Here is a 26,520-nt window from a genome sequence, read left to right on the forward strand (position 1 = left end):
ATTCTCTTTATCTCCATTTCTCTCAGGAGCGTCTCACGTCCGTGGCCTCTCACCCTCCGCCTCCTTTACTCTTTTTCCACTGCTTTCTCTCTCCTTTTATTGGGCCAAATTTAACTCAACCTTCTTTTTTATTTCACTTTGATTGCATAAGAAACAGCATTCGTTTCTTTCCTGAGCTACTGAAAGCAAGAACGACTTTGGGAATGCCTTCCCTTTCTATCAACAACAATACTTATATTTTCATTATTTTTGGGGGGGATTTCTTTTCAATTTTTTTCCTCAATCTAGTGAGTGAACTGTACAATCACGAAGCAGTTCTAGCACATGCTTCCCCTGAGAAATGTGAAGCCAGCTGTTAAACTGTCACTATCAGCTGGACACAACGTCACTGGATGGCTTGGCACGCTTGAGAGGGCGGGCCAAACTCTGGTTCGATTTCACCCTTGGTGCGGTTTGTTTGGACAGATGTGAAAGAAGTAATCACACTTGGATGTGAACCAAAAACAACCATACCAAGACCCTCAAAAGGAGGTGGTCTAGTTTCTGGTGAGAATGTGATCCAACCTCAATCTGACCCCAATATAAAGTGCATGTAGCAGAGATCAGAGGCTGTGACCCACAAGGTTTTACATTTCTGTTCTTTTACAAAACAGAAAATAACATTGTCTCTCCCTATAACCTGCTAATACCTGTTAATTCTTTTTCATGGTGAATTCACCACAGCTTTTCTTTTTAACTTAACACAAAATATTTGCACTATAAAAAACACTCAGTTAGATTTGACCAATAGGCCTCAAGATGATCCTCATGTGGTCTGCAGTGACGTAGTGTGCCTGGCTTTTTCCCTGTGTGAAAACAAACCAAACCAAGGGCAAAACCCTCTTAAGATTATGAACTAATCAACTGATTCAGAGCAAATGAACTACATGTGTGAGAATGCCCTGAGATTCCTGGCCTGACTATTTAAAATTTTCGTGCACATTTCCCTCACAGTATGACTGTTTGATATTGCATGAGTAGAGCAATATCCTCATCTCCGTTCAGGCTTTTCAACGTTTGGAGTTCTCTCTGTTTTTTTAAAAACTTTAGACCTTTACGCTGCCATGTGCAGGGAGGGAGAGAGAGACAGAGAGAGAGAGAGAAAGCCTTGAATACTGGACAGAGACACTTTGTATTTTTTACCCATTTACTGACACCAGGGCTTTGTAAACCATTAGACAGGTTTCAAGCAAGCATGCAAACAGACTGGAGAGCTAGCAAAAGATGAGGAAACATCCTCAGAGAGTTTTTTGATTAAAATCATGGATATTGCCTCTCTCTCTCTCTCTCTCTCTCTCTCTCTATCTATCTATCTATCTATCTATCTATCTCTCTCTCTTTCTTTCTCTCTCGCTCTCTCCTTTTCTAGGAATAAATGCAGCTGTATCTTAATTTCTAAGTGGGTCTGATACTGTTGCTTGTCCTTCAATGAAAGGACATCACTTTATACCCATTCCCCCACTGTCCTACATTCCTCTCCTCTAGTGGGCTGGAGCTGTGGGCGTTTTTGGCTCTGAAAAATGGCTGCTCCAATTGCTCTGAGGCCTCCCTCCATTTCTCCATCACTCCATTTCCCGACCTTTAGTACTCTGCTGCTGCATCTCTGCATGTGTAAGAACACCAGCTTTCACTGAAGTCACCCTGCTTTATCCAATAATTAATCAAATTGATGGCTTGACAAATTAGCAATAGACCAGCCAAGTCATGTCTGGTGTCCACATTTGCTTATGTAGTTCTGGACTGGACCTACTTTGAGCTCATGTGGCTAAAAATTAATTGAAGGTTATGTTTAGCAATTAGCCCTGTGAATACTACATGAATACTGTCTGAGAGTGCAGCCTAGCTGCAGTGCTGCTGTTTCCAATGTTAATTCCAAATGTGTTGTTTCATGCAGTCTGTGGAGGACAAAACAGCTGCGCTTTGTTTCCTTGTGTTCTGAAGGAGAGGTACAGTCCCCCGCAGTCCTTGTGTCCTTCCCGTGACTGGTTATGACCTCACGCGCAAACACACACACACACAAACACACACACACACACACATATATATATATATATATATATATATATATATATATATATACATACACACACACACACACACGCGCACATGGCAACAAAAAATAACAATTAAAGGAAGTCAGCAGTCCTCTCACAGGTCATTCCCTCAGAGCTTAGTCACAACACAACACTAACACAGCAGACAAATACAAACACACACACACGCACACACACACACACACACGCACACACACACACACACACACACACACACACATATAGTATATTGAGTAGGATGTTACATTTGCATAAGAAAGAGGATATTCAAGAAAAAAAAAACACAGGAGATGTTAAAAGTGGAGTTCAAAAATCATTAAATTATACGGAGAAAACAGGTCTCCTAACCAACCATGAAAGGCATATGCCACACTTCAAACGTCCACATCTGACAAGAAAACAATAATTTCATTTCATTTTTGTAAAATAAAAGAACATTCTAGCTCCACTCTGATCTGATAAAAAACATCATAAATATTATTGTTCATTCTTTTATTGTGAGAATACTATTCAGGGCTAAAGGTCATAAAAGATGTGGCCCAGTCAAGCAGCATTTACTGAGAAAAGTGTAAAGACATAAACATGAAAAAAACATAAGAAGAAGAGTACCTGATACCAGACATGAGAGAAGGATTTACAGACTGAGCCTATTGAATGTGAAGAAGGATTTCTTGGACGATGAATAAACAAATTTAATAGATAGATGATGGGTATTTTCTAACTTTGGTACAAATGTCTTTGGTATAATAATGTGCTCCTAGACACAAAGAGATACACACACCCCCACACACATATATATGAACATCAGCTATGCCTTTAATCCATACTGCAAGAGGATATATGTTAATCTATGTGTTCATAGATCTGATTGAATGTGTGTGTAGGACAGTGTGTTAGTATCTTGTTAATCCTGTGTGTGACAGTACCCTGTGGTGTGTGTGTGTGTGCGTGTGTTCTCTGCGATGCCGCTGCCTGTCAGCGAGTGCAACGTCGAGCGAGTGGGAGAGTGTGGGAACGGAGTGTATAATTACATCTATCTGTGACGGCCTGTGCTTTTGTGCCACTGAGTGTGTGTGTGTGTGTGTGTGTGGGAGAGAGAGAGAGAGAGAGAGAGAGAGAGAGAGAAAGATTAGGAGCATCTTTCGCAGTGTAGGAGGCCCACGCCAGCCTCATCTCCCTCTCTCTCATTCTCTCTCTCTCTCCTCTCCCTTTCTCTCGCCTTCTTTCTTGCTTTTCTCTCTCTCTGCCTCTCTCCTGTTCTCTGACCTCGTCCACGCATATCCCATTTATTTTATTTTTTATAGTTTTCTTTTGGGTTTCAAAAGAATCTTTTTCCACACCAATAACTTTCTGAAAATCTCTCCAAATCAAATTTTTCTGAAAATCTCTCCAAATCAAGAATATTAAAAACATGAATGTCATCGCTTTAGTGGGTTATAAGCATAATGGTTGCTGTCATACATCTCAAGCAACATATTGTGAACATGTGTAACACTGGAGACTGGAGAAAAACAGAAGCATTAACCATGCAGATATAAAGTCTGATAAGATTTCAGAAAATAAAAGCTTTAGAAAAGTGAAAGAAGGCTCTAAATGATATGGGGTTGTTTACATGGGGTTGTGCCACTGACCCTGAAAAGATCAACACGATTCTGATCAGGCAAGGAAACAGGATTCTGAACTTTTAATTCCATTTGAACTGTAAAGTTAGGATTTTCTTTACTAATTTGACATTGGCTTTGATATTTACTATTATTGGGGTACAGCATAATTCAGTGGTATATACAAATTGTCATCTGTATTTCACTGTATAAACCTAAAGAAAGTTACAAAAATTTCCACCCTAGAGGGGGTTTCAGAAAACTCTGTAATGAGATACAAAATATGCTGTTTCCACTCATGGAGTAAAAAATAATTAAATACATATATAAATATATATCTGGATACATGTTGATGGGGCCTGTGTCTTTCCTTCTCTGCATGGTACTAACACCTCCATAATTAACCTCAGCTTTGGGTGGTGTGTGTGTGTGTGTGTGTGTGTGTGTGTGTGTGTGTTTGCTCGTGTGTGTAGGAGGCATCGGAAGCACGCATCTCTCCCATATCTGACCTCTCCATCTGCTCAAAATAGCCCCGTCATCATGACGAGAGTGGACTATGATCTGCACTGAATAGTCCTTTCTGATGCTGACCTGCACACCTACACAAGCAGGAGACACATGCTCTGATCAGACAAACTGCTCACAGTGCGCAACACTAAATACAGCCAAGCTCCGTGACTGAGTAGTATGACTAAATATGGTCCAGGAATTGTCTTACTTCTTTTTTTGCTTTTTTTTTGCTTTTGCTGTTGTTCTTCTGATGAACATTTTCCTCATTAATAGGGGAGGGCAAAGTTCAATCACCATTTACTCCAGTGGGTTTAATGCCTAATATTGCATGAAATAAAAATATAGACAGGCCTGTCCATTATTATACTACTATCAGCGGGAAATTGTAAGCGGAATTTTTTCAGAGCACATGGAAGAGGGCAACTGTATGATCCGATGCAGCACCATCTCATACCTTTGGAGTGTCATTTCTACAAAACATATCATTTAAGTACCTCACAAATGTCTATGAGCCTGAATGCAGTCAAATACTCAAATTCTCAAATAAACGTTTCAACATCTAGAGTAAAAGAGAAAGGCAGAAATTCACAGAGACAGTGATTTGATTCATTTTGCTTACAGTCCAGTGTGCTTCAGCAAAGTCCTCTCTGGCCAGGTGAACCATCAGGACAAAACTTTTTGAACAATGAGACTTTAGAATCCTAAAGCGTACACTGTTAGAAAAAAATACCACCACAGTGACAACAACAACTACTACTACTACTACTACTACTTTTTCTTCTTCTTCTTCTTCTTCTTCTTCGTCTTCTCCTTCTTCTTATTCTTCTTTTTCGGCTGCTCCCTCCCTTCAGTGATCAACTGTGAACTGCACCATCGATCTGGCACACTTTTTATGCCAGATGCCCTTCCTGATGTAACCCTCCCTATTTATCCGGGCTTTGGGATGCACCCCTTTTTTTCCGAGCACACAATGCATTCCAGTGGCTAGGTACACATTCACACCTATGAAAAATCTTCCGAGTCACCAATCCACCGATCAACGTGTTTTTGGACCGTGGGAGGAAACCCACACGGACACAGGGAGAACACACCAAACTCCTCACAGACAGTCACCCAGAGCGGGGCTCGAACCCACAACCTCCAGGTCCCTGGAGCTGTGTGACAGCGACACTTCCTGCTGCACCACTAGAACTGAGCAATTAATTGAAAATTAACCAAAATCAACATGCAGTACTTCTAATCAAAATAATCTTGTCTATAACGATTATACTGATGAATATTAGCCTGCTATGTCCCCACTGTGTGTTCATGTACGGTCCCTTTTAAAACCACGCTACCAAGCTGTAGTGATTTGATTCTACGCCTAACTGCCACATAGAAGCAACCTAACACAAAGGCCGACCAAACGACTCGAGTAGCTCGTGCTAAAGAAAAACACAGCGTCTGTGGTTTGGATGTGTTTTGCTTTGACTTTAATTTAGACGACACTAAACAAAAAGAAGTCAAATGTAAACAGTGAGAAAAAACGGTTTCAGCGACCAAAGCACAATCACACACCAAATATAAACAGTGCTCAGAAAACAAGAGAGGAACAAGCTCCCAAGAACATTAGAAAAAATATCCCAGCTTTAATACTGTAGCAGATTTACAGTACAAGCCTCGTCACTGAACTATGAGGGTAAAATATACAAAGGCAAAATAATGGTTTATTAATCATAATCGTGGTACAAACGTACAAATCGTGATATTGATTTGTGCTCATATCGCCCAGCACTATGTACCATGGTGTTAACCTCAAGGGTACATATTCACACTTTTAATTAGGAAACATTATTGTGCCTTATTCAATTATAATGGTAGATTTTAAAATTTTGTTGACTTCATATGGCCCATTTCATCTCCAGGACTCCAGATAACAGTAAACAAACATGTAAAATCAAAAGATTGTTATTGTGCAGATGTGTTAAGGTTCCCAGCAGTGCTGCATGGCTACTGGAGTGAACAGGAATATTAAACACAGAAATAGAGGTACAAATATATACCCCCATGCAGGGAGGTGAAATATGTGTAGAGACATATTTCTGTGAACAACACTGGAAGGAAATTTTAATAATAATAATTTGTTGTACAATATTTACATCATAAAAGAAGTGAGATTAAAAAATAATAATAATAATTAATTAACGTTTTACATCACCAACAAAGGCGTCTATGGCAGTCTATGCCCATGAGAGTTCTACAGGTCTGATGACAAAAGGAAATGCACCCTACTCACAAACTGGGACTTGCTTGTTAGCCCAGTGTCTCTAGTTTCAATGGTGGAAAACTATGTCACTTTTACTCAAAGAACTGAGAAGCTGTGCTGCCCTAAAGATAACAGGAAATTTCATCCATGGGGACGAGCAGTCTGATTATTTGACTTATTATTCTGTTCCTAATCTTAAGGCTTATTTATCATTAACCACAAATAATTATTCAGTAACTACTATGAAACTGATATGTAAGTAAAGTGGAATTCAGGTTTGGGCCTACATGTGGGCCTCAGTAGAAAAGGGGGAATATCCAGCATATTTTAAAACACTTCTCCATAGATAACTAGTATGAGTAATGTGTAGCTATCTTTCAAAATGTTTTGATTTGCAAGGTGCTATTCTAAAAGAAATCAGCCAGAACCATTGACAGTGGTGAAAGAAACCAGGCATCCATGGTGTTTCATGATACTCATGACACATTGTGCAATAGTTTGCCAGATTTCTGGGATATTTTAGGATCATTTATTTTGAGACCAAAGTAATCATTGAAATAATCTCTTGAAATCTTTTATCACAATGTTTTTATGACTGAAAATAACAACAAAGACAATCTACACATATTTAAGCCAAATGATCTTAACTTTATATTTAGATTTTTCACTGTTTTCCCACTAACAGTATTTGGATAGTAAATAAAATGACTATATCTGTGCTGTTAATGTTGACACACCTCACCACCACTATAAAGCAATCAAGCCATTATAAATCCTGAATTATACAAAGCATTATGAAGTCTGAATTGTGCATACATTGGGAAATATTTGTGGAACCTTTTAACAGGGGGACATCTACGATGTTAGGGAAATGCTGTTCTCTGGTTTGTTTACGTTCAGAAGCTATACATGGAGGTGGTATGTCTGAGGTAAGAAATTATTGTTTTTTCATATGTGGCTGACATTTAACTTGTCTGTAAGTTTATATTAACTGTTTGAATTACCACAGAAACTCATTTGTAACTCAAAATCTTTAGTTTTGTAGCACTTTCAGTAATGCTGTCTCACAATTGGGGGACATACCACATTAAGAAATACGAAAGAGCAAAAATAAATCCATATTATCCACCATTGCTTTTCAACATTTGGAGTTCTCTTCCTTGAGGAGAGAGAGAGAGAGAGAGAGAGAGAGAGAGAGAGAGAGAGAGAGAGAGAGAGAGAGAGAGAGAAGCCCAGCATACCAGAATCAGACAGCTTGTTTTTTATCCATTTACTGACACCGGGGATTCAAAAAAAACATCAGAGCAGTTTCAAGCATGCAAACAGAATGGAGAGCTAGCAAATGATGAAGAAGTTTATAAAAATGGTATATGATTAAAACTGTGAATGTTACCTTTAATTCTAATAAAGACAAATTAAAATATGAGCTAATGTCAAGTACACCTGGGATTTACAGCAGCACAAGACATGTTCTTCTTGCCATGGTAAAGTGGAATGTAAGTGTGGATCTTAACAGGGATCACACATACTGTAGTCCACATTTCAAAATGGAGAAACTCCCTTCAGTCTATGCTCAGAGACAGAGAAGCTGGTGATGGTGTTCAGTTGAATGTTTTGTGTGTTTAAACAGCTCTCTGAATGGACTGATAATGTGGATCAGGACCTGAGCTCAGGAGCCTCCATTAGCGAAGCTGCTGCAGGTCTCTGAGCTCTGTGCTCTGCCCACGCCGTGACACCCTCCTCACTCAGCTTTTCCACCTCAGCTCCTGCCTGCCTAATTGAATTAATCATTTGCTAAATGAGGCTGCCATAACCCTGTGCTATCACCGGAGAAGCCCATGAATGCGCGCACACACACACACACAGACACACACAGAGACACACACAATCACATGCTTGCATGACCTCTCAGACCACAGCTGGAGAACAAGAGGGACATGCTATAATTAGTGATGAGAGAGAGAGAGAGAGAGAGAGAGAGAGAGAGAGAGAGAGAGACATGAAGGGGGAATGACAGTGAGATGATGTGTGTGGATGGAAACACACACAGAAGCAAGATGTGTTTGTAGTCAGGCTGCTTCCGGCCATCATAAACACTCATCACTATTTTAATTCACAGCAGGTACAGGAAAAATAACTCTTAGGATTAATAACTAAATAACAAGCCTCATTAAACTGAATAATAAGCATACTTAATCCTTAAAATTCACAGACAATAGAAGAAGCTTGTTCTTGCAATATGGTAAAAGAATTGATCAGTAGGTCATAGCAAAAAGCGACCAGAAATATTTATAATTTACCGTGAATGTGATTTTAATGTCACCTTTCGTACAAAAATCGATTTACCTCAGATTCAAACCTTTCTGCATTAATCTTACTTTCTATCATTTTGGCAGGAAAATACATTTTATAATAATGTAATAATTGCCTAATATTTCATTTACAAAGACAGATTAATGACAATCCCTCCATGTTTTACAGTACTTTAGGCAGAACCAAAAACCTTCTGGCTGAGTCGGACGACTGTACCTCTAGGGGCCCCTATAAGAGCCACTGCACAAGACGAACTTAAACACAAAGGTGATTTTAAACACAAAACAGCATCTTAACTAACACTGATATGTTAAATGCTTAACTAAACACACTTCTCCTAAAGAAAAACTAATAAAACTAAGAAAAATCAGAAATAAGATATCAATAAGAGAACAGAAATCAAAATGTCAAAGGCATCTGAGTAGTCCTGTCCATAGCGTTATAATGTTTATGCTACATACTGTTAAATTCCCTTCTGTATCTTTGTATTATTTTGTATATTTTCCCCTTTCTTTTTTGCCACTAGACTGCACTATTATCTCAGTCAGAAGGCTGTGGTGTCTCATCAGGGCCATATATGATGTACATAATGAAGCGGCTATTTTACTACAAAAAACTGTTACAATAATGCAAAATTTAAGACTGGTGTCGCCCTGTAAAATGAACACTGCTTTGGCTCTCCACTGCACTAAATCATTTACCATTGTGATTCAAAAGATAGCTTGGAGGTTATTAAAAATTTCTCCAAGAGCTTTTAATTGGATCTTTGAAAGTGGACATTAGCAAAGACATTTTTACAAGATGCCTTCAGAATTAATGTGTTATATAAATGTAAAGAGAGTGCAGAGAATTTTAAAGTTGGATTAATAAGCAGTGAGGCTTGAAGCTACAGTTCCCTTTTAGCAGGTAGGATTACACCAGGCCCTACTGCTCCTCCAGCAATCAGTTAAATTACGGCCCACTCTGGGCTAATGCTCGGCCTCAGCATTCAAATCATGAATAAAACTCAGACCCTCTGTCACGTCATCTACTAAAGATAGCATCCCATTAATCCAAACACATTGCGTATTCAAGAGGGCTTGTGTGTGTTGCGTTTGTGTCTGAGTGTGTCTCTGTGTGGACAGCAGGTCCAGGTACTGTCAGTTCATGAATAGTCAAACCTTGTGTGTTTATGTGAGTTTAAGAAAGTGTTTGTACTAGGCTTATGCTGAGAACTGAGAAATGTTCTCAGAACAGTTCACAAAAATGCATATGTTCGGAAAAAAAAAATAATGAAAACAGCAACAAAATAATAATTAAACAAATGCTATATCTGCATGCAGAACCAATCATGTTCAACCAGTGAAGCTCAACAGCTGTTTGTACAACAATCTCGCATATTTTATGTGAAAACACTCTGGTATTAGCGTGGGAATATTTGTGTCTCTCCCAATTTGAACACACTTGCCATTTCTATCCACCTTTATCTCTCACTTTACCTTTTCATCTCCTGCCAATTTTTCCACTGTTTTCACAGTATGTATCTATTTCTCTCTCTCTCTCTCTCTCTCTCTCTCTCTCTCTCTCTCTCTCTCTCTCTCACACACACACACATGCACACACACACACGCACACAAACACACACACAACCACACTACATCTCGCTTTCTCTCTCTCTGCCTCCGACATTCCCTTATTCTTTCCCTCTCAGGGACAGTAAAAGAAATAACAGGGGTTTTGCACGCACTGGTTTAGTCAATTTGCAGTACGATTAGCAGCAGAAGCTACTCTCATCTCTCCTCTGACCTCAAGGCAACACAGTCAGGTCACTTAAGCCCTCCTGTTTGTTACAGCCAAAGAAACAGGCTTTACTTTGAACACTGTTGGCTTTCTTTTATATAACAAAGAAAAAGAAAAAGCAAAAACCTGATCTCATGTTTCACCCCTTAATATTGAAGAATGTGTGTGGGGATCCATACAATTCCCCACATTCATAATGTGTTTTATTTATTCATTCATTCATTATCTGTAACCGCTTATCCAGTTCAGGGTCGCGGTGGGTACAGAGCCTACCTGGAATCATTGGGAGTAAGGCGGGAATACACCCTGGAGGGGGCGCCAGTCCTTCACAGGGCAACACACACACACACACACACACACAGTCACTTACACACTCATACCTACGGACACTTTTGAGTCGCCAATCCACCTACCAACGTGAGTTTTTGGACTGTGGGAGGAAACCGGAGCACCCAGAGGAAACCCACACGGACACAGAGAGAACACACCACACTCCTCACAGACAGTCACCCGGACCAGGAATTGAACCCACAACCTCCAGGCCCCTGGAGCTGTGTGACTGCGACACTACCTGCTGCACCACCGTGCCACCCCATGTGGGTACCAAATATTTTATAGTGACTTTTTTAACTGAATATAAAATATAAATAGTATCAGACATTCACACATTGATTCACTCATTTGGTGTAAGGGCTTTATCCAATTTAGAGTCGCAGAGCCTACCCGGAATCATTAGACACAAGGCAGGAACATCAGTCCATCACAGGGCACCACAAAATCACACATTCAGATATAGGGACACACTTTGAATAGCACTCCACCTACCAGCATGTATTTTTGGACTGTGGGAAGAAACCAAAGCTTCCAGAAGAAACCCACTAAGACACAGAGAGAACGCACCAAACTCCTCACAGATCATAGGTGGGGTTTGAAATCACAAATCCCTAAACCCTGAAGCTGTGTGACAACAACATTTCTTGCAGGGCCATCATGCAGACATTTTGGAAGCACAATTATACGTTTTTGAAATGCTACAACAGATTAACCAGAGCTATTCATATACCAGAGCTATTCAAAAAGGGTTACTTCCTGTTTGTTTTTATTTTCATTCTCCGGCATGATTTTATTGTTTACAATATATAGTCAAATTGGTTTATTTTATTTTTAAAACAACAAATATTCAAAATGGACCCATGGATGACAAGAAAAAGCCTTCCAAAGCAAGATGATGTGTTCTGGTCATACAGTATGTGGAGAAAAGAGGAAAGGCTATCATTTTTTTGTGCTGCTTTTAATTTAATTTTATTTCATTTCATTTTGTAAGCCAGTTATTAATAGATCAAATATTTTCTGGACAAATGGGATGATTGGACCTGATGGTTGGAACTGATACTCAATATGCATTTTGATACATTTCTGAGTACATTCATTTAACAATCCAAAATCATGTGAGTGAACCAATTCTAAACATTCTAATTGTAATGGTTTAAAAAGCAAAGAAGCAGAACAAATGGAGTCCAAGCACTGATTTTAGCCTGCAACAGCATGTCTCAACCAATAAAACAACACGATAAACATGCTCTTTCAACTTTGCCTGGCTGATGAAACAGGACAGTAAAAGCCGGATGGAGCCATCTTGGTTGCTTTATCAGCAGCAGCAACAGAGCTTTTCCAAAGGTTCCATGTGACCCAAAACTGCAGGCTAGATGAGCTTTACAGGCAGATAGAGAATGATCTCAGTGCAGACAGAGGGAGTGAATGAGGGAGAAAGAGATTGATATACTGAAAGAGATTGAGAGAGTGAGAGGTGAAGATGGAGTCACTTGCACCTCCAGCAGGGTTGCTGTCTGCAGGTGCTCCTCTGCCAGAGCACCAGGTGCAGGATTGTGTCTTTGCAATGGAGCCAGAGGGGGATTTGCCTAGGCAAACAGAGAGAGAGATCAAGAGAGAGAGAGAGAGAGAGAGAGAGAGAGAGAGAGAGAGAGAGAGAGAGAGAGAGAGATGTAGAAGGAGACAGCAAGATGGGGACATTCAGAGTGAAAAACAAAGATATAATAATAAAGAAAGAGAGACAGGACAGCAGAACAGAGACAGAAACAAGGAGGATGCTTATAAAGAGCAGCACATGGGGGGATGACATACTGAAATATAGGGGGATTACATTACTGAGATTTAGAAAAAGCTGGATACAGTGAGGAAGACATGTCAGCGAGACTGGAACATCCTGAATCTACAGAACAGCTCTACCCCCACTATTCCCAGTGACTTTCCACCAGAAACTGCCCTCTCTAGCAGCTGTTCCTCACTGACTCTACCCCCAGTGCCTATTCCCTCAGTGGCTGTTTCTTTACTGTCTGTGCGTCATACAGTCTGTTCCCCCTGTAGTAGTTTCTTCAATTTCTCCTACTTGCTTATTCCTCATTTACGGTTCCCCTGAGTGTCTGTTCTCCATTCGGTGGCAGTTCACCCACCAAATGTCCCTGCAGCAGCTGTTCCCAAGTGGTTGCCCCATTCTCCTCTGAGTGATGCAGTTCCAGTTGCTGTGCGGCGGACGTGAGTGCTGGTAAAACCTCTTAAACTTATAAGCCTAATAAGGAAAGGCCCAACAAGCCTTGTGTATTAATGCGTCTCATCAGAGTGCGCAACAAAGCCATGGCTCTGACGCGAAAGGGAAGATGCAGTGTGAGCCGTACAGCTTTATCAACCCTGAGATTTACCACTCTCCAAACAAGACCATCTTCGAGAGAGATTATGGCCATTTATGTAAAAGCCTTTGTGTGCAGCATCAGGAGGCACTGTGCTGACTTTTCCTTCCTTCAGTGTGCAACAAATGAACACAGCTCCATACCACAACATCAAAAGAAACGCCTCGTTCATCTGCCTCGCACAAACATCCACACGCATCAAAATTCTAAAGCTGGGGCGTCCAGTTTTAGGCAAGAGGTTCAGCACACAAAACCTAACAACTAGGTTAATACATAGGCATCCAAATTAATATTTGTGTCTGTTTATGTAATTAAGTAATTAATTAAGTCATGTATTATCTGATATGATCATAAAATTAGTTTTAACTCCAGGTACAGAACGGCAGGGAATGTAAGCAAAAAAAGCAGATGATACTTTATATTATGATAAATGTGTTAGTCAGTATACAGAAATGAGATCTGGGTCCTGTGATGTTGTAAAAGCTATGGTCTCAAATGAAAAATATCAAAAGAGAAATAATCCACATTGGGAGAAGATCGGAAGAGTAAAGACAGGATTATGAGCTATAGCTACATGACTCTTCTCACTCTGTTCTGGCCCTGAGTAAATCTTGGTGCAAAATCAGTGACTAAGGAGTGCCAATGGGTATAAATGTATAAGGAATGTTAGGGACAGGAAGAGAAAAAAGTAAGTAAGGCTAGAGTTGTGTTCAAAATGGACCCCCTACTCACTATTCCATACATTACACATTATATAGTGCACTATTATAGGGAACTGAGTTCAGAAGAGTAGTGAATGATTTTGGACACTACCTCACACAGGTTTGCATATTACTGTGCAACGGCAGATTTTGTTGCATATACACCATAACCACTGAGGTAAACTCTACATGAGAAGAGCTGAGAAGAGCTTGCACATAATGTTTCACAAAATACCTAAATATATTGCATTAAAAATATCTTTCTGAAAGCTTACATAATTTGTTAACTAATTATTGAGTCATTAACTTAATTAATGACTAAAAATAAGTGTGACTGAGCAGGGAAATCACCAAACTGTATGGGCAAACATTCCTCATACATAACCTAATGCTACATAAAGCCTATGAATCCAACCAGCAAACCGAAGGTGTTCACAGAGAAGAATACATGAGAGTGAAGATGTTGCATTTACAAGGTTTTGGGTGGAATTATTTGAGCTAAGTGTATGCATGCGTGGAACTAGCACGTGATCAACACCTCCTCGTTATCTCACTTACTGCACACACACATGCACACACACAAAAAATGTAGTTAAAGTCAGTTATTCACAGTAACTTGCTGCCAATACTAAAATAAAAGCCCCCAGAGCCTCAGGCAACAAATATTCACAAACTACGACTGACAAACAAATTGAAGTGACACACTTCCCCTCTTCTGGAGTAGCCTCAGACTGGGCAGCGCGCCCACAGGAAGGCGCTGCACACACTTCTCACAAAGCACATGGGTCACAGTGGCCAAGCAGCAGAAAGCCTGTGCCAAACAGGACCCGCATTGGCTCTGCTTTTGTAAATGACAAAATGCACTGGGGGCCTCATTAAACCTGAACTGATCAGAGACAACACTTGTAAGTAATGAACTGGTAAAGCCGCTCTCTTGAGCTGTCGGGCAAAATCACCTCGCTGCCTTCCACACGCCAACGTCATTACACAAGCTTCTGGATCAAAGGCAAGGAGACAATGGAGGGCTATTAATGTCTCTATTCCAAAAACACATCACGCAATAACAAATGATGAAACACATTACACATATGGCAGCTTAGAAAAGAATTCTATTCAGCATTACATAGAACAAATGAGAAATTCTCTTAGCAAAAATTCTATTTCTAATTCTATTCATACAAGTATAGACTTGTTTAATGTTTTAGACTGCCGCTTTAACTTTGCACTAATGTAGCAAGTACTAGAAGATAACGTGTAACGATTAGCATTGCGCAAACTCACATTTGATTTGGTTAAATCACTTCTAGTTATTAGTAATCTTAAACTGTAGGTTGACTAATATTATGCGGTGCATATGATAGTTCGATTTTTTTAGATCAAGGTGTAAAGACTCGTAACGTTTCTTATTTTTGTAACAACATAATGTTCTACTTACATTATAGAATATCATCTTGTTTTCATACTAAATAATACTCTGTTACATACAGTAGTTACTGAATAATGCTTGAACTGTTTGTCGGTTTCTTTAGATAACAGTATGTCATACATTGAGCTCTAGTCTATTTGAGACTTACAAACTCAACACAACGTGAGGCTAGTGAAGTGAGATCTTAAGAATTCTATAAAAACTAGTAATTATTAATTTATATATTTAAATGAAATTGAAACACAAATCTGTGATTTGTTAATTTTCTTGAATCTTAATTTATTGACAACAGATTTCCAAAAGCTGAACAGCTTGTTTATATATTCATTCATTTATTCATTCATTGTCTGTAACCGCTTATCCATTTCAGGGCCGCGGTGTGTTATGAGTTGGTCAGTGAAAAAACTGGAAATCTATTATTCACACATTTGTTAGTTCAATAAATTTTCAAAAGGATTAACAAATCACAAATTACTGGGCTTTTTGCTACAAGCTATCCAGTCCCTGTACAAACAGAGCAGGAGTCTGGTTCGTATGGCTGGCAGTAAGTCCGACTGCCCGTTGTCACCGGTTCTGTTCATAATTTTTATGGACAGAATTTCTCGGCGTAGCCAAGTGGCGGAGAGTGTCCGGTTAGGTGGTCTCAGGATTCCATGTCTGCTTTTTGCGGATGATGTGGTCTTGTTGGCTTCATCGAGCCGGGACCTCCAGCTCTTGCTGGGCCAGTTTGCAGAGTGTGAAGCGGTAGGGATGAGGATCAGCACCTCCAAATCCGAGTCCATGGTACTCAGTCGGAAAAGGGTTGCGTGCTCTCTCCAGGTTGGAAGTGAGATCCTGCCTCAAGTGGAGGAGTTTAAATACCTCGGGGTCTTGTTCACGAGTGAGGGAAAGATGGAGCATGAGATTGACAGGCAGATTGGTGCAGCGTCAGCAGTAATGCGGGCTCTGTACCGGTCCGTTGTGGTGAAGAGAGAGCTGAGCAGAAAAGCAAAGCTCTCGATTTACCATTCAATCTACGTCCCAACCCTCACCTATGGTCACGAGCTTTGGGTAGTGACCGAAAGAACGAGATCGCGGGTACAAGCGGCTGAAATGAGTTTTCTCCACAGGGTGTCTGGACTCTCCCTAGGAGACAAGATTAGGAGCTTGGACATCCGGGAGAGACTCGGAGTGGTGCCGCTGCTCCTCCACGTCGAGAGGAGCCAGTTGAGGTGGTTCGGGCATCTGGTTCAGATGCCTCCTGGACGCCTTCCTGGAGAGGTGTTCCGGGCATGTCCAACGGGGAGGGGGCCCCGGGGCAGACCAAGAACACGCTGGAGAGACTACATGTCTCGACTGGCCTGGGAACGCCTCGGTATACCCCCGGAGAGCTGGAGGCGGTGGCTGGGGAGAGGGAGGTCTGGGTTTCTTTGCTCCGACTGCTTACCCGGACCCGGATAAGCGGTGGATAATGGAAGGATGGATGGAAATTCTTGATTTTATTATAAAACAAATATATTAAAGTGCTTAGTAGGTTTAGAGTTTGCTCAGCCATTGCATACAAGCCTCCAGTACTTGATAACTACACTGCAGCAAACTTTGGCAATGAACATTTCACATTCAGTTACTTTTAGAATGTTTCAGGATATACTTAAATGTCTTTTAAAAATGAATGCACAATTAATGCACTCATCTTTCCAGTGCACCACTTCCCTTGATAGTGTGATCAAAAGTGAACAGTGAGTGTGTAAATTTCTTAGCATCATTTATTCATGGTGCGAAATCAGTAGTTGTGGTGTCTGTTGGGGTTTAGCCGAGAAAGCAACAAGTGCTCAGCCTGCGAGTAGGCTAGCTTCACAGCAAGTCTTTTCCCTAGTGTAAACACGGCACAAATAAACACAGTGAATACTCTGTGCATGTCTAACTTCTCATCACCTTGGCAGGCGAAGAGAGAGAAAACTTGCCAGCGATGTAAAAACCCACTATCAAGACTGCGGTCAGCTTCTTAATAATGTATGAGGCCTTTTCATGCCACAACGTCTCCTTGTTTGCTCTGGGTTTCTGGGTCTGTGCATGGTACACATCCTCCTTCGTCAACTAAAAACACATCTGTCCACAAGGGCCTCTTTATACTCAAACCACAATTCTGAGAATTATAAGAACTGAAGTTAAGCACGCTCTTTGAAGACTGTCGGGAAAGAGGAACATTTCTCTGTCTTTTGGGGAAGTTCAAAGCCTCCTCTGCTCCACTTTAGTACTCTGTTACTAAAAGGAAAGATACATTGTTATTTTAAATGTAGCATGTATAAAGCCAGTATAAAACCTGTTTGATTTGTTTGTTTTTGCTATAGTTCAGTTCCATGGGTCATCGGGCATATTATCTGAATTGAAAATTGGGAATGGCTTTAATCATTTGCTGCAGTTTTGAACATGCAGAAATACTGCATGAGCTGATCTGGTCAAAAACAAGGGCTAGAAGGACAAGGGGAGGGGTGATGACTGCTCATGTCTTTTAACAGTTATTAAACAGAGGTGGGTGGGTCTCTGAGAAAGGCATGTCTAAAAATAGAAAAAAGGACATCTGGTCTTTGGAAGAGGCGTCTTGGATTTTAATGCACACAATTCATCATACATAGTATAACTTATATCCCAGGCCAAAAAAACTCCTTTATGAACATGTTCTACCTACCACGTTATCCCCTGCACAATCTAGCTTAATAGATTTTAATATTGCCAACAATGTAATTTTTTTCTGTTTATTCTACGGAGAGTGTCCTTGAGTTTGAGAAAGATGACATTCAATCACTCATTCATTCATTGTCTGTAACCGCTTATCAAGTTCAGGGTCACGGTGGGTCCGGAGCCTACCCTGAATCATTGGGCGCAAGGCAGATACACACTGTGCAGGGGAGCCAGTCCTCACACCTATGGACATTTTTGAGTAGCAAGTCCACCTACCAACATGTGCTTTTGGACCCAAAGGAAACCCACGCATGCACGGAAAGAACACACCAAACTCCTCACAGACAGTCATACGGAGCAGAACTTGAACCCCTAACCCCAGATCCCACTATTTATTATTATTAGAAAATTTGTAATTGAATTTAATAATAGTTAGCTAATATTGTACAGTGCTGCTCAGTAGTGTAGAATTTAAAACTCAACATGATGAGGGGTGTTCAATGAATTCTCTGTATCAATATAATCTGTGAATCCTGCATTTAATTTTATAGTGGTTCTGGGAAGTGACACTTTCTCATCATCAACATCAGCTCATTTCAATTATTTTGCAAGTAGACTTAATGTATTTTTTCAGGGAACTGAAAAGCTAATTGCTAGAGCTACCAAATGTACTGGAGCTCAATGTGAGTGCATATAATAATAAAAATATAATACATTTCATATGTGTCTTACTTCATACCTATCCCGACTCGAGGACTTGAAAGCCCTTTGTATGTTGTGACTCTGAATGGAGTTTTTGCTGAGGTTCGGTAAAGCTTGTTCAAGCGTTGCTGTTTTAAAACACATTTGTGGGCAGATATGTCCAAAGGAACTTTGTATATCATATTATATATCAATGTATATATTTTACTTTTTTAACTCATTCATTCATCTTCTGTAAGCACTTTGCCATTTTCAGATCAGGACTGGAGCTTACCTGGACTTTAATGGATGCAAGGCAGAACCGCACCTTGTGGTACCTATCCATACTAGGGCACCACACACTCACCCAGACACTCACACACTCAGAACTCTGAACACTTTGCACAACCTATCCACCTATCACCATGTGTTTTTGGATTGTCTGAAGAAACCTGAGCACCGGGAGGAAAGACATGTGGACACAAACAAATATGATTCGATTCGATTTGATTTGATTTACTGAAATATATGCAGAAACCTATACCAAGAGAACGTGAATGTATCTTCAGTACTTGATTCTCTGTTTTTCCCCAAAGGGAGTTCTCTAGTGTGTGCCTGAATCATACCACAGCCTCACACCTCAAAACCACTTTTAGTATTCCACTCTTGTTGTAGACAGCTTTTACTGGCTGGATGCAGTCAGACAGGCTCGATTAAACGTGCCAAAGCTCCTCTTCGCACTTACTTTCCATGGGCGACCTAGTTCATTCTGATGAGAAGGCCTAGTACGCATAGTCACAGATTGTAATAGCGTTTAATCCTGAAGGACTGCAAGTGGTTGAGTCTCATCACGAATATTACACTGCATACGGACAAAACTAATAGTCACTCAGACTGAATTTGAGGATTAGCCAGGCGGTGCACAGAGAAAAGCGATGCACTGAAACTCGATTCAGATTTGTACAGCGTTTACAGATTAATAAAATAGATTACATCAACGCAAATTCTGGCTAAAAGAAATAAGCTGAAATACGAAAAACTATAAGGATGTAATATATGAAAATGAGGTACACATTCTGAACCAAGCGAATGTAAACACCTTGCTTTTTTCAGTTTACCTCCTCTGAGGCTAATGTATTCACATCAAGTAAGTGCACAAGCTTACTGGGTAACACCTGCAAGCGTGGGAGAGAGTAGCAAATGGGCACGTGTCCGTGTAGGTGGATATAGACTTGTCAATATGGTCTAAGCTCTGCAATCCTTCCAAAACACTGGAATCACTAAATCCCATCATTTACATCAACATGAATATGCACCATTTGGTCTGTGTGGTACCCTATCTACAACTGAGAAAAACAATAATACACAACTGCACAAACATATTTAAACATGTTTTTTTAAATAATGTTATGTTGACACTGTGCACTAATTGACAAATTGAAAATCTTCGCACTGTGCTGGAACGACTTTAATGAGTCCACATCAGGCATAGGGCTAAATAATTAGATGTTATTATATCAAATTCACAAATTGAAGGACTGCCAGTTTCAAAACTGTAGTGTTGGTTATAAATTACTACATTATTCAACATTGACTTAACAAATGGACACATTAAAACTTGTAATGCTGAAAGCCCTGGAGTGTATTGACTGAAGGAAATGGCATTAATTTGCAATTTCAATAGTTGTCAGAAATATTTAAATTATTCTCCCAAAATGTTCAGCCCTAGTAGAAGCAAACTGCTTGAGAATGTATTCTTAAAATGTCTGATTAAAACCTATCGTTGCAGTCCAAATAAAACATGTATCTCCATGTTTTTTGATATTTAGTTTACTAAATTACTTGAACACAGCAGCAATCCAAAATTTCATGATGAATGGACCAACAGAAATGCTCTAAAATGACTTGCAACCGGTAGGGTCACTGTCACACAGCTCCAGGGTCCTGGGGTTGTGGGTTTGAGCCCTGCTCAGGGTCACTGCCTGTGAGAAGTTTGGTGTGTTCTCCTGTGTCCACATGGGTTTCCTCCAGGTGCTCCAATTTCCTCTCACAATCCAAAAACACATGTTGATAGGTGGACTGAATATTAACTGAATTTGTAGTCTTACAGAAAATAAATACTTATAATCAGCATTTGCATCGGCCACAGTTCCCATATTACTGCATCCCTGTTGTGGACAATGTATTGCACTGTACATATTTTTGTTTATTAAAATTAAACTACACAGTAACAGCATATTCACCCAACATAAGATATACACTCAACCACAATAACCACTAAGGTTCATTCCAAAGTGCCCATCTGTATAAATTCACTGCTGTCTCCTAATGTCAGACCGGCTCTACAACAATTAAACCCATACAAGCTGCGCAGCTACAGAAGTGGGCTGACGTTCAAAAGAAAATCCTCACACAGACAGGATGAAATCAATATCGAGGCTAACTCATACACCCCCACCACTCATCACTCCCCCACATCAAACACATACACATCATCTTTGTGTAAATTACAAACACATTCACAATACAACAACAAAAATGCTACAATCACACTCACGGACACTCACGCATTCCCAACTGTCTACAAAGCCCAAACTGTATATTTCCTGTTGTGTTAAAGTCCCACAGGCTACATTTTCTATATGCACATGCCTGTGTTTACAATCATCCAGGTCAGGTAAAAACGTAGAAATCTAAATCCTACCCAGAAGAATAATTATTGCTTAAATGTCGCTATAAAATTCTCAAAAAAAGATATAGAACAGATGACAGAGAAATTAAGATGAGTATTTTTATCCTGGCACAATCTGAACACAATGTGGGACTTGTATTATGTGTCTTGAGATACTAAAACTCTAGAGGAGGCAACTTGAGATTACTGGGCTCTTTTCTCAGGATAAAATTCTGAGCAGCAGGAGACTTAAGCTTAAGCATCCTTTGTTTTTTGTTTTTTTGTTTTTTATCCCCATCTCATTCCATGTTGTGTTAAAGAAACTAGAGATTTTTCTTTCCAATATGTTGACATGCAAAGCAGCATTCAGGTCACCTATAACAACATAGAGATCCACACAGTAGTCTGTATTATGGGTTTTTGTTCTCCCCTCACCAATGTATTTCCATTTTAGCTGTAATCTGCTTGTCATCTGCAAACACATATAGGAGGTTCCCTATGAACGTCTCATCATGCGCACCCTGCATATACTGGACTGAGCAAAGCAATGACAATAAATTTGAATCTATCATCATGCAGCCTGAATTCTGTCTTATTTTCATGGCTCACACACAGTAAGCTATGGTCGTGCCTTGCAACACAAATACCCTGTAATCCAAATTTGAATTAGTCTGCTCCATTTTCTTTGCTTTATACAATAAAAATAATTGCGTAGGATTTACTTTATTCATAGACTTTGCTTTGACATCTATTAAATACATATATCAACCCAGCAGTGTTGCTTTTAGCAGAAACTGCATTCATGAAATATATCAAATCAAATGAATAAAGACATTTAAATAAGGAAAATTCAAAACAGCACTTTTCTCAGTGCACACAACAAAGACTGGTGTTCTTATTAAAACCACTGGCAGGCTTTCTAGCCACGGTGATCTTCTGGGATTTACATGCTTGATTCTGTAGTCTGCACTGTGCTCCATTTTTGTAGAACAAAACAGACAGGCTTCACTTGTGTTATGTTTGACCCTGTAATCTGATTTTGAATCAGTCTGCTCCATTTAGATCTGTTTTCTCTGACATGGTAGTCCCCAAAGTTTGACATGCTTTAGTTTGTGAATTGTCCATTTTTGCAAATGTCTCTGATCCACTCACCAAATCCCGGTGGTCATTTAAAAACACAGACATGCTTCCTCACCACAGTGATCCCCTGAGCTTTTTTTTTGTGGAACAAAGCCTGCTCATCTCAACTATAAGGCTCTGGGCATCTACTAACACTGACAGGCGTCCCTGGTGCCATCATGACCCTGTAATCTGAATTTGAATCAAACTGCTCCATTTTTAATGACCATCAAAGCCTGGAATCATGTAAAGCTCCTCTGATGCTTTTTTTTGTGGAACAAAACCTGCTCATCTTGCCAGTAAAACCCTGGCACGTTCACATTTTTTGTGGATGTCTCAAAACATTAAAGCCTAATGGTCATTTCAAAACCAAATGAAAATGCTTTCCTAGCCCTTGTGGCCCCGAGCTTTATGACTCCACTGCAGAACAAAGCCTGCTCATGACGCCTAAAAGATACTGGTCATTTCCCAACACAAATCCCGAGAAGAGGCTTCCCCTGGTGCCTTGCTTGGCGCTGTGGTCTGAATGAGAATACGCGTGTTTTTCTGTCCCCCTCACCTGTACGAGGTCTGTTTTCTGAAGGCCATGGTTCGGAGCTTGTCCTCCAGCTGCTCGTCTCCGTGCTCCGCTGTTGCGGCGTTGATCTCGGCCCTCTCTCCGCCCGCAGCTCCGCGGCTCCAGCGCGGTGGGCTGCTGTCCTCCCGCTGGCCGGTCAGGGGCTCCATACTCCAAGTGTGGCGGCGGCGGACCCCCGTGCTGTTCCCCGGGTCCGGAGAGGCGTCTACACCGCGGTGAGAGCCGCTCACACACACCGACCCTCAGCTCCAGCAATGCGGCCGGAGACTGGAAGCGGCGTCGCGGCGAAAACAGCAGCGAGAGCCCGCATGACTAACACAGAGACCGTCCTCCTGATCTCTCGTCGGTTCTCAGTGGTGCAGCAGCAGCATCTCTCTCTCTCTCTCTCTCTCTCTCTCTCTCTCTCTGTATGTGTGGTGTGTGTGTGTGCGTGTAGAAAAAAGTAGGGCATAGAGTGCAGGACTGAACACATTTATTTACACAAACGTATTCTCTCACACAAATTCACACACATTTCTAAAGCGTCGTGCAGTTGAAGGGGAATTCTAAAGAAACCTTCTCCACAGTTTTATTTGATATTAATGATAATGATGGAACCGTGTCTGATACATGTACCTAACGGTTATTATCCAACTTTAGAGAATTCTCAAATTACCCCCACAATTAAATTTCGGAGGTGTAATCAAAGTCGTTCGGAGTGGTTCGATGTGAAACGGAACTATCCACATATACTACACTGATCTAACGCAAAAAAAGTGCTATTTTATACATTATACCAAGCCCATGTCTGCATTTAAAACAATGACAGATAAATCCAAATATTCACAGTTAACGTTTAAATAAAATCCTACATCCCCACTCCACCATCATTTTTAAAAAGCAGTATAAATACCATAACACAGAGCAGATACATGCCAGATTTGTGGTATCAATTAATAATGAAATTCAACACAATATCTCATAATTTAACAAAACTATCAGACAATACATGGGGCTACTGCAAACTGAACAAATACTTTTTGGATAAAATTTCCTTACACTTCTGGAAACAGCAACTAAAAAAATACTACATGTTGTGAATTTCTGAAGCGTGGAAATACTAATGGAAATACATTAAAGGCTTAAATTACACAGCACTGACCTAAATATGTTGCTTATACAGATCAAATCTCTCAGAAAACCAAGTTTAAAAGTTAGCCGGCTCTAGCACTTGTGTAACTTATGTGCCTGTTAGCAAGGACATAGAGGATGAAAGGATTTTATGACTCTGAGGCCTATAAAATACAGAAATAAAGAAAAATAAATCGTTAATAAATTAGAATGTATTAAACAAATTCTGGTCAACGGTTTTCCTTGGTTCACTAGCTAGCAAAAATAACTTAGCATCTAAATAACCTTCCAGTGTTTTGTCTTACTGATAAAATCAACTCATATGTTTTTGTTTTTCTTAGATATAGCCTCCTTATCTGCAGAGTTCTGTACCTCAGCATACAGCCATTTTAGTTACTGGATATTTCATGTAAATTTTAATATAAAATATAATACTTCTTAACATTTGAGGTCCATAGAAGGGCAGAAGTACAGTTGGCCTGTTTCGTGTACTTTCTGGATGAGTAAGTTGGCCCTGTTCCCCCTTCCCTTCTCATGCACAATTACGTTACCAGCTATAGGCATCGACTGGCTGAAATAACATTTCTTGACCCAGTTTACTAAAGCCATCTTCAGACTGTTTTAACTGGAAGGTGTTCTGACTCTACAATTTAGTAATCGTCCTTGTGCTAATATGTTTTGTGGTACTCATGCCCTCAGCTGATTGTGTTCTCCTCCAGGCGTGTTGATCGGTCCAGTGTCACTGAGTTGGCAGCAGTTTAAAAAAGAAGGGGTAGTTGACGTCATGTCTCAGAGAATCATGCATGCTCTCACCTTCTCAGTTTGGTTGGATGGTGTGATGTGTCTTATCCAATGGATAGTGACAACAAATTGGGGGAGATTTTTAATTAACTTTTTTAAGATATATTAATAATAATTTCTTAATTAGGTGTGTGATATATTAAATTATATATTCAATTTTACCCTGTACTCAGATGTGCTCAGTAAATATGCAGACGACATAAAACAGTCCTGCAAGAACTGAATAATACTGTTTTGTGAAAAATACTTATATATACAACATATGAACTATGAAAGGACATAAGTTGTTGTACTATAGGCCTTAATCAACATCAAACACTTCAGTACTACTTTAGCATACTTTAGAACTGCACATCACTTTAGAAAACATAATGGTTTATAATAAACAATGGGTTCTGTAATGTAGAATTATAATTTAATAATGCTACACTGTACTACAGTAAACCTTGTATGCTAGCAAATGTATAGTAGTGTCTATAATGTTAGCATATAACAACTGCAATATCATTGTAAGCCTTCAATTTTACTTCTCTTATTAAAAAAACTATATAACTTAATCTATTAATTATGGAATATACAGCATCTCTAATAGGATTAAATTAATAAAATGTCAATTTTGGCTCTGTGAGTAGACCTAGAATGTTCCCTGAGCTGTAATGAAGTTAGAAATTTCTGTCAAGCAACAAAATGGTTCCTCCTGAGACATTTCTCCTAATACAATTTGGCTAATTTAATTTAAAATAAGCAGAAAATATTCAGTGGTCTTAGAACATCTTTGGTATATTTGCCCCTTTACCATCATCAGCACCCTACAGCTGTTGCTGGCCAAATGATCTAGGAGAGGTGACTGATACTTGACAGATAAGGAAATGCATGTTGAATCATTATTGACTGCTTGTAGAAATTATGTATAATGCTAGTAAATGACAGTGAATACACATTAGCCAAATGGTAGTCAATTTTCACCTCAGTGCTTGCTTTCTCTTTTTAGACTTATATATTATATATCACTGAGAAGTGAGCTTGTGTGCCTGCCCCTTTTTATGTTAGAGCAGAAGGAGAGACAGGAGAAACAGAGATAAGTTGACACGGATTTAATAAAATGTAACCTTGCTTTATGACTTCAGTGAATAGCTTTGGCCAAAAGCAACACTAGTGGCTGGAATTGAATTGTGAGTCACTCCAGCCCTAGCAGTAATATCATTAAGAGGTGCTTGAGACATACTGCAGGCGACAGCTCACAAGAGCGAGAAAATCAACACATCATTCGTAATTTATGACACAGCAAATATGGAAAAATGTGCTCATGCAGGCTGCCTTGTTTTCAACACAGTCCTGCCTACTGCTATCAGACACATCACAGAGGACATGTCTACAATATGCCCTTTTGGCAAGAGACTAGAAATGTCACAAGCATGATAATAATAATAATATTAATAATAATAATAATAATAATAATAATAATAATAATAAACAGAATCAATGCTTTGAGAATACAGTGCATCTGAGGACAACTCGTTGGATGCT

At 39.8% G+C, this 26,520-nt stretch overlaps 1 protein-coding gene across 3 annotated transcripts in view; it reads right to left on the reverse strand.

Annotated features, from left to right (window-relative positions):
• The window catches only part of dgki (diacylglycerol kinase, iota), an 83,211-nt gene extending 59,805 nt beyond the window's left edge, over nt 1–23,406 (reverse strand). For all 3 annotated transcript variants that reach the window (XM_066667975.1, XM_066667976.1, XM_066667974.1), the window contains exon 1: nt 23,065–23,406. In XM_066667975.1, the coding sequence (XP_066524072.1) occupies nt 23,065–23,231 (167 nt within the window). In that variant the 5' untranslated portion in view covers nt 23,232–23,406. The remainder of the gene's footprint in view (nt 1–23,064) is intronic.
• Between the last annotated feature and the right edge of the window lie 3,114 nt (nt 23,407–26,520).

The sequence above is a fragment of the Hoplias malabaricus genome, chromosome 4 (assembly GCF_029633855.1).
Source record: "Hoplias malabaricus isolate fHopMal1 chromosome 4, fHopMal1.hap1, whole genome shotgun sequence".
NCBI classification, from domain to species: Eukaryota; Metazoa; Chordata; class Actinopteri; order Characiformes; family Erythrinidae; genus Hoplias; species Hoplias malabaricus.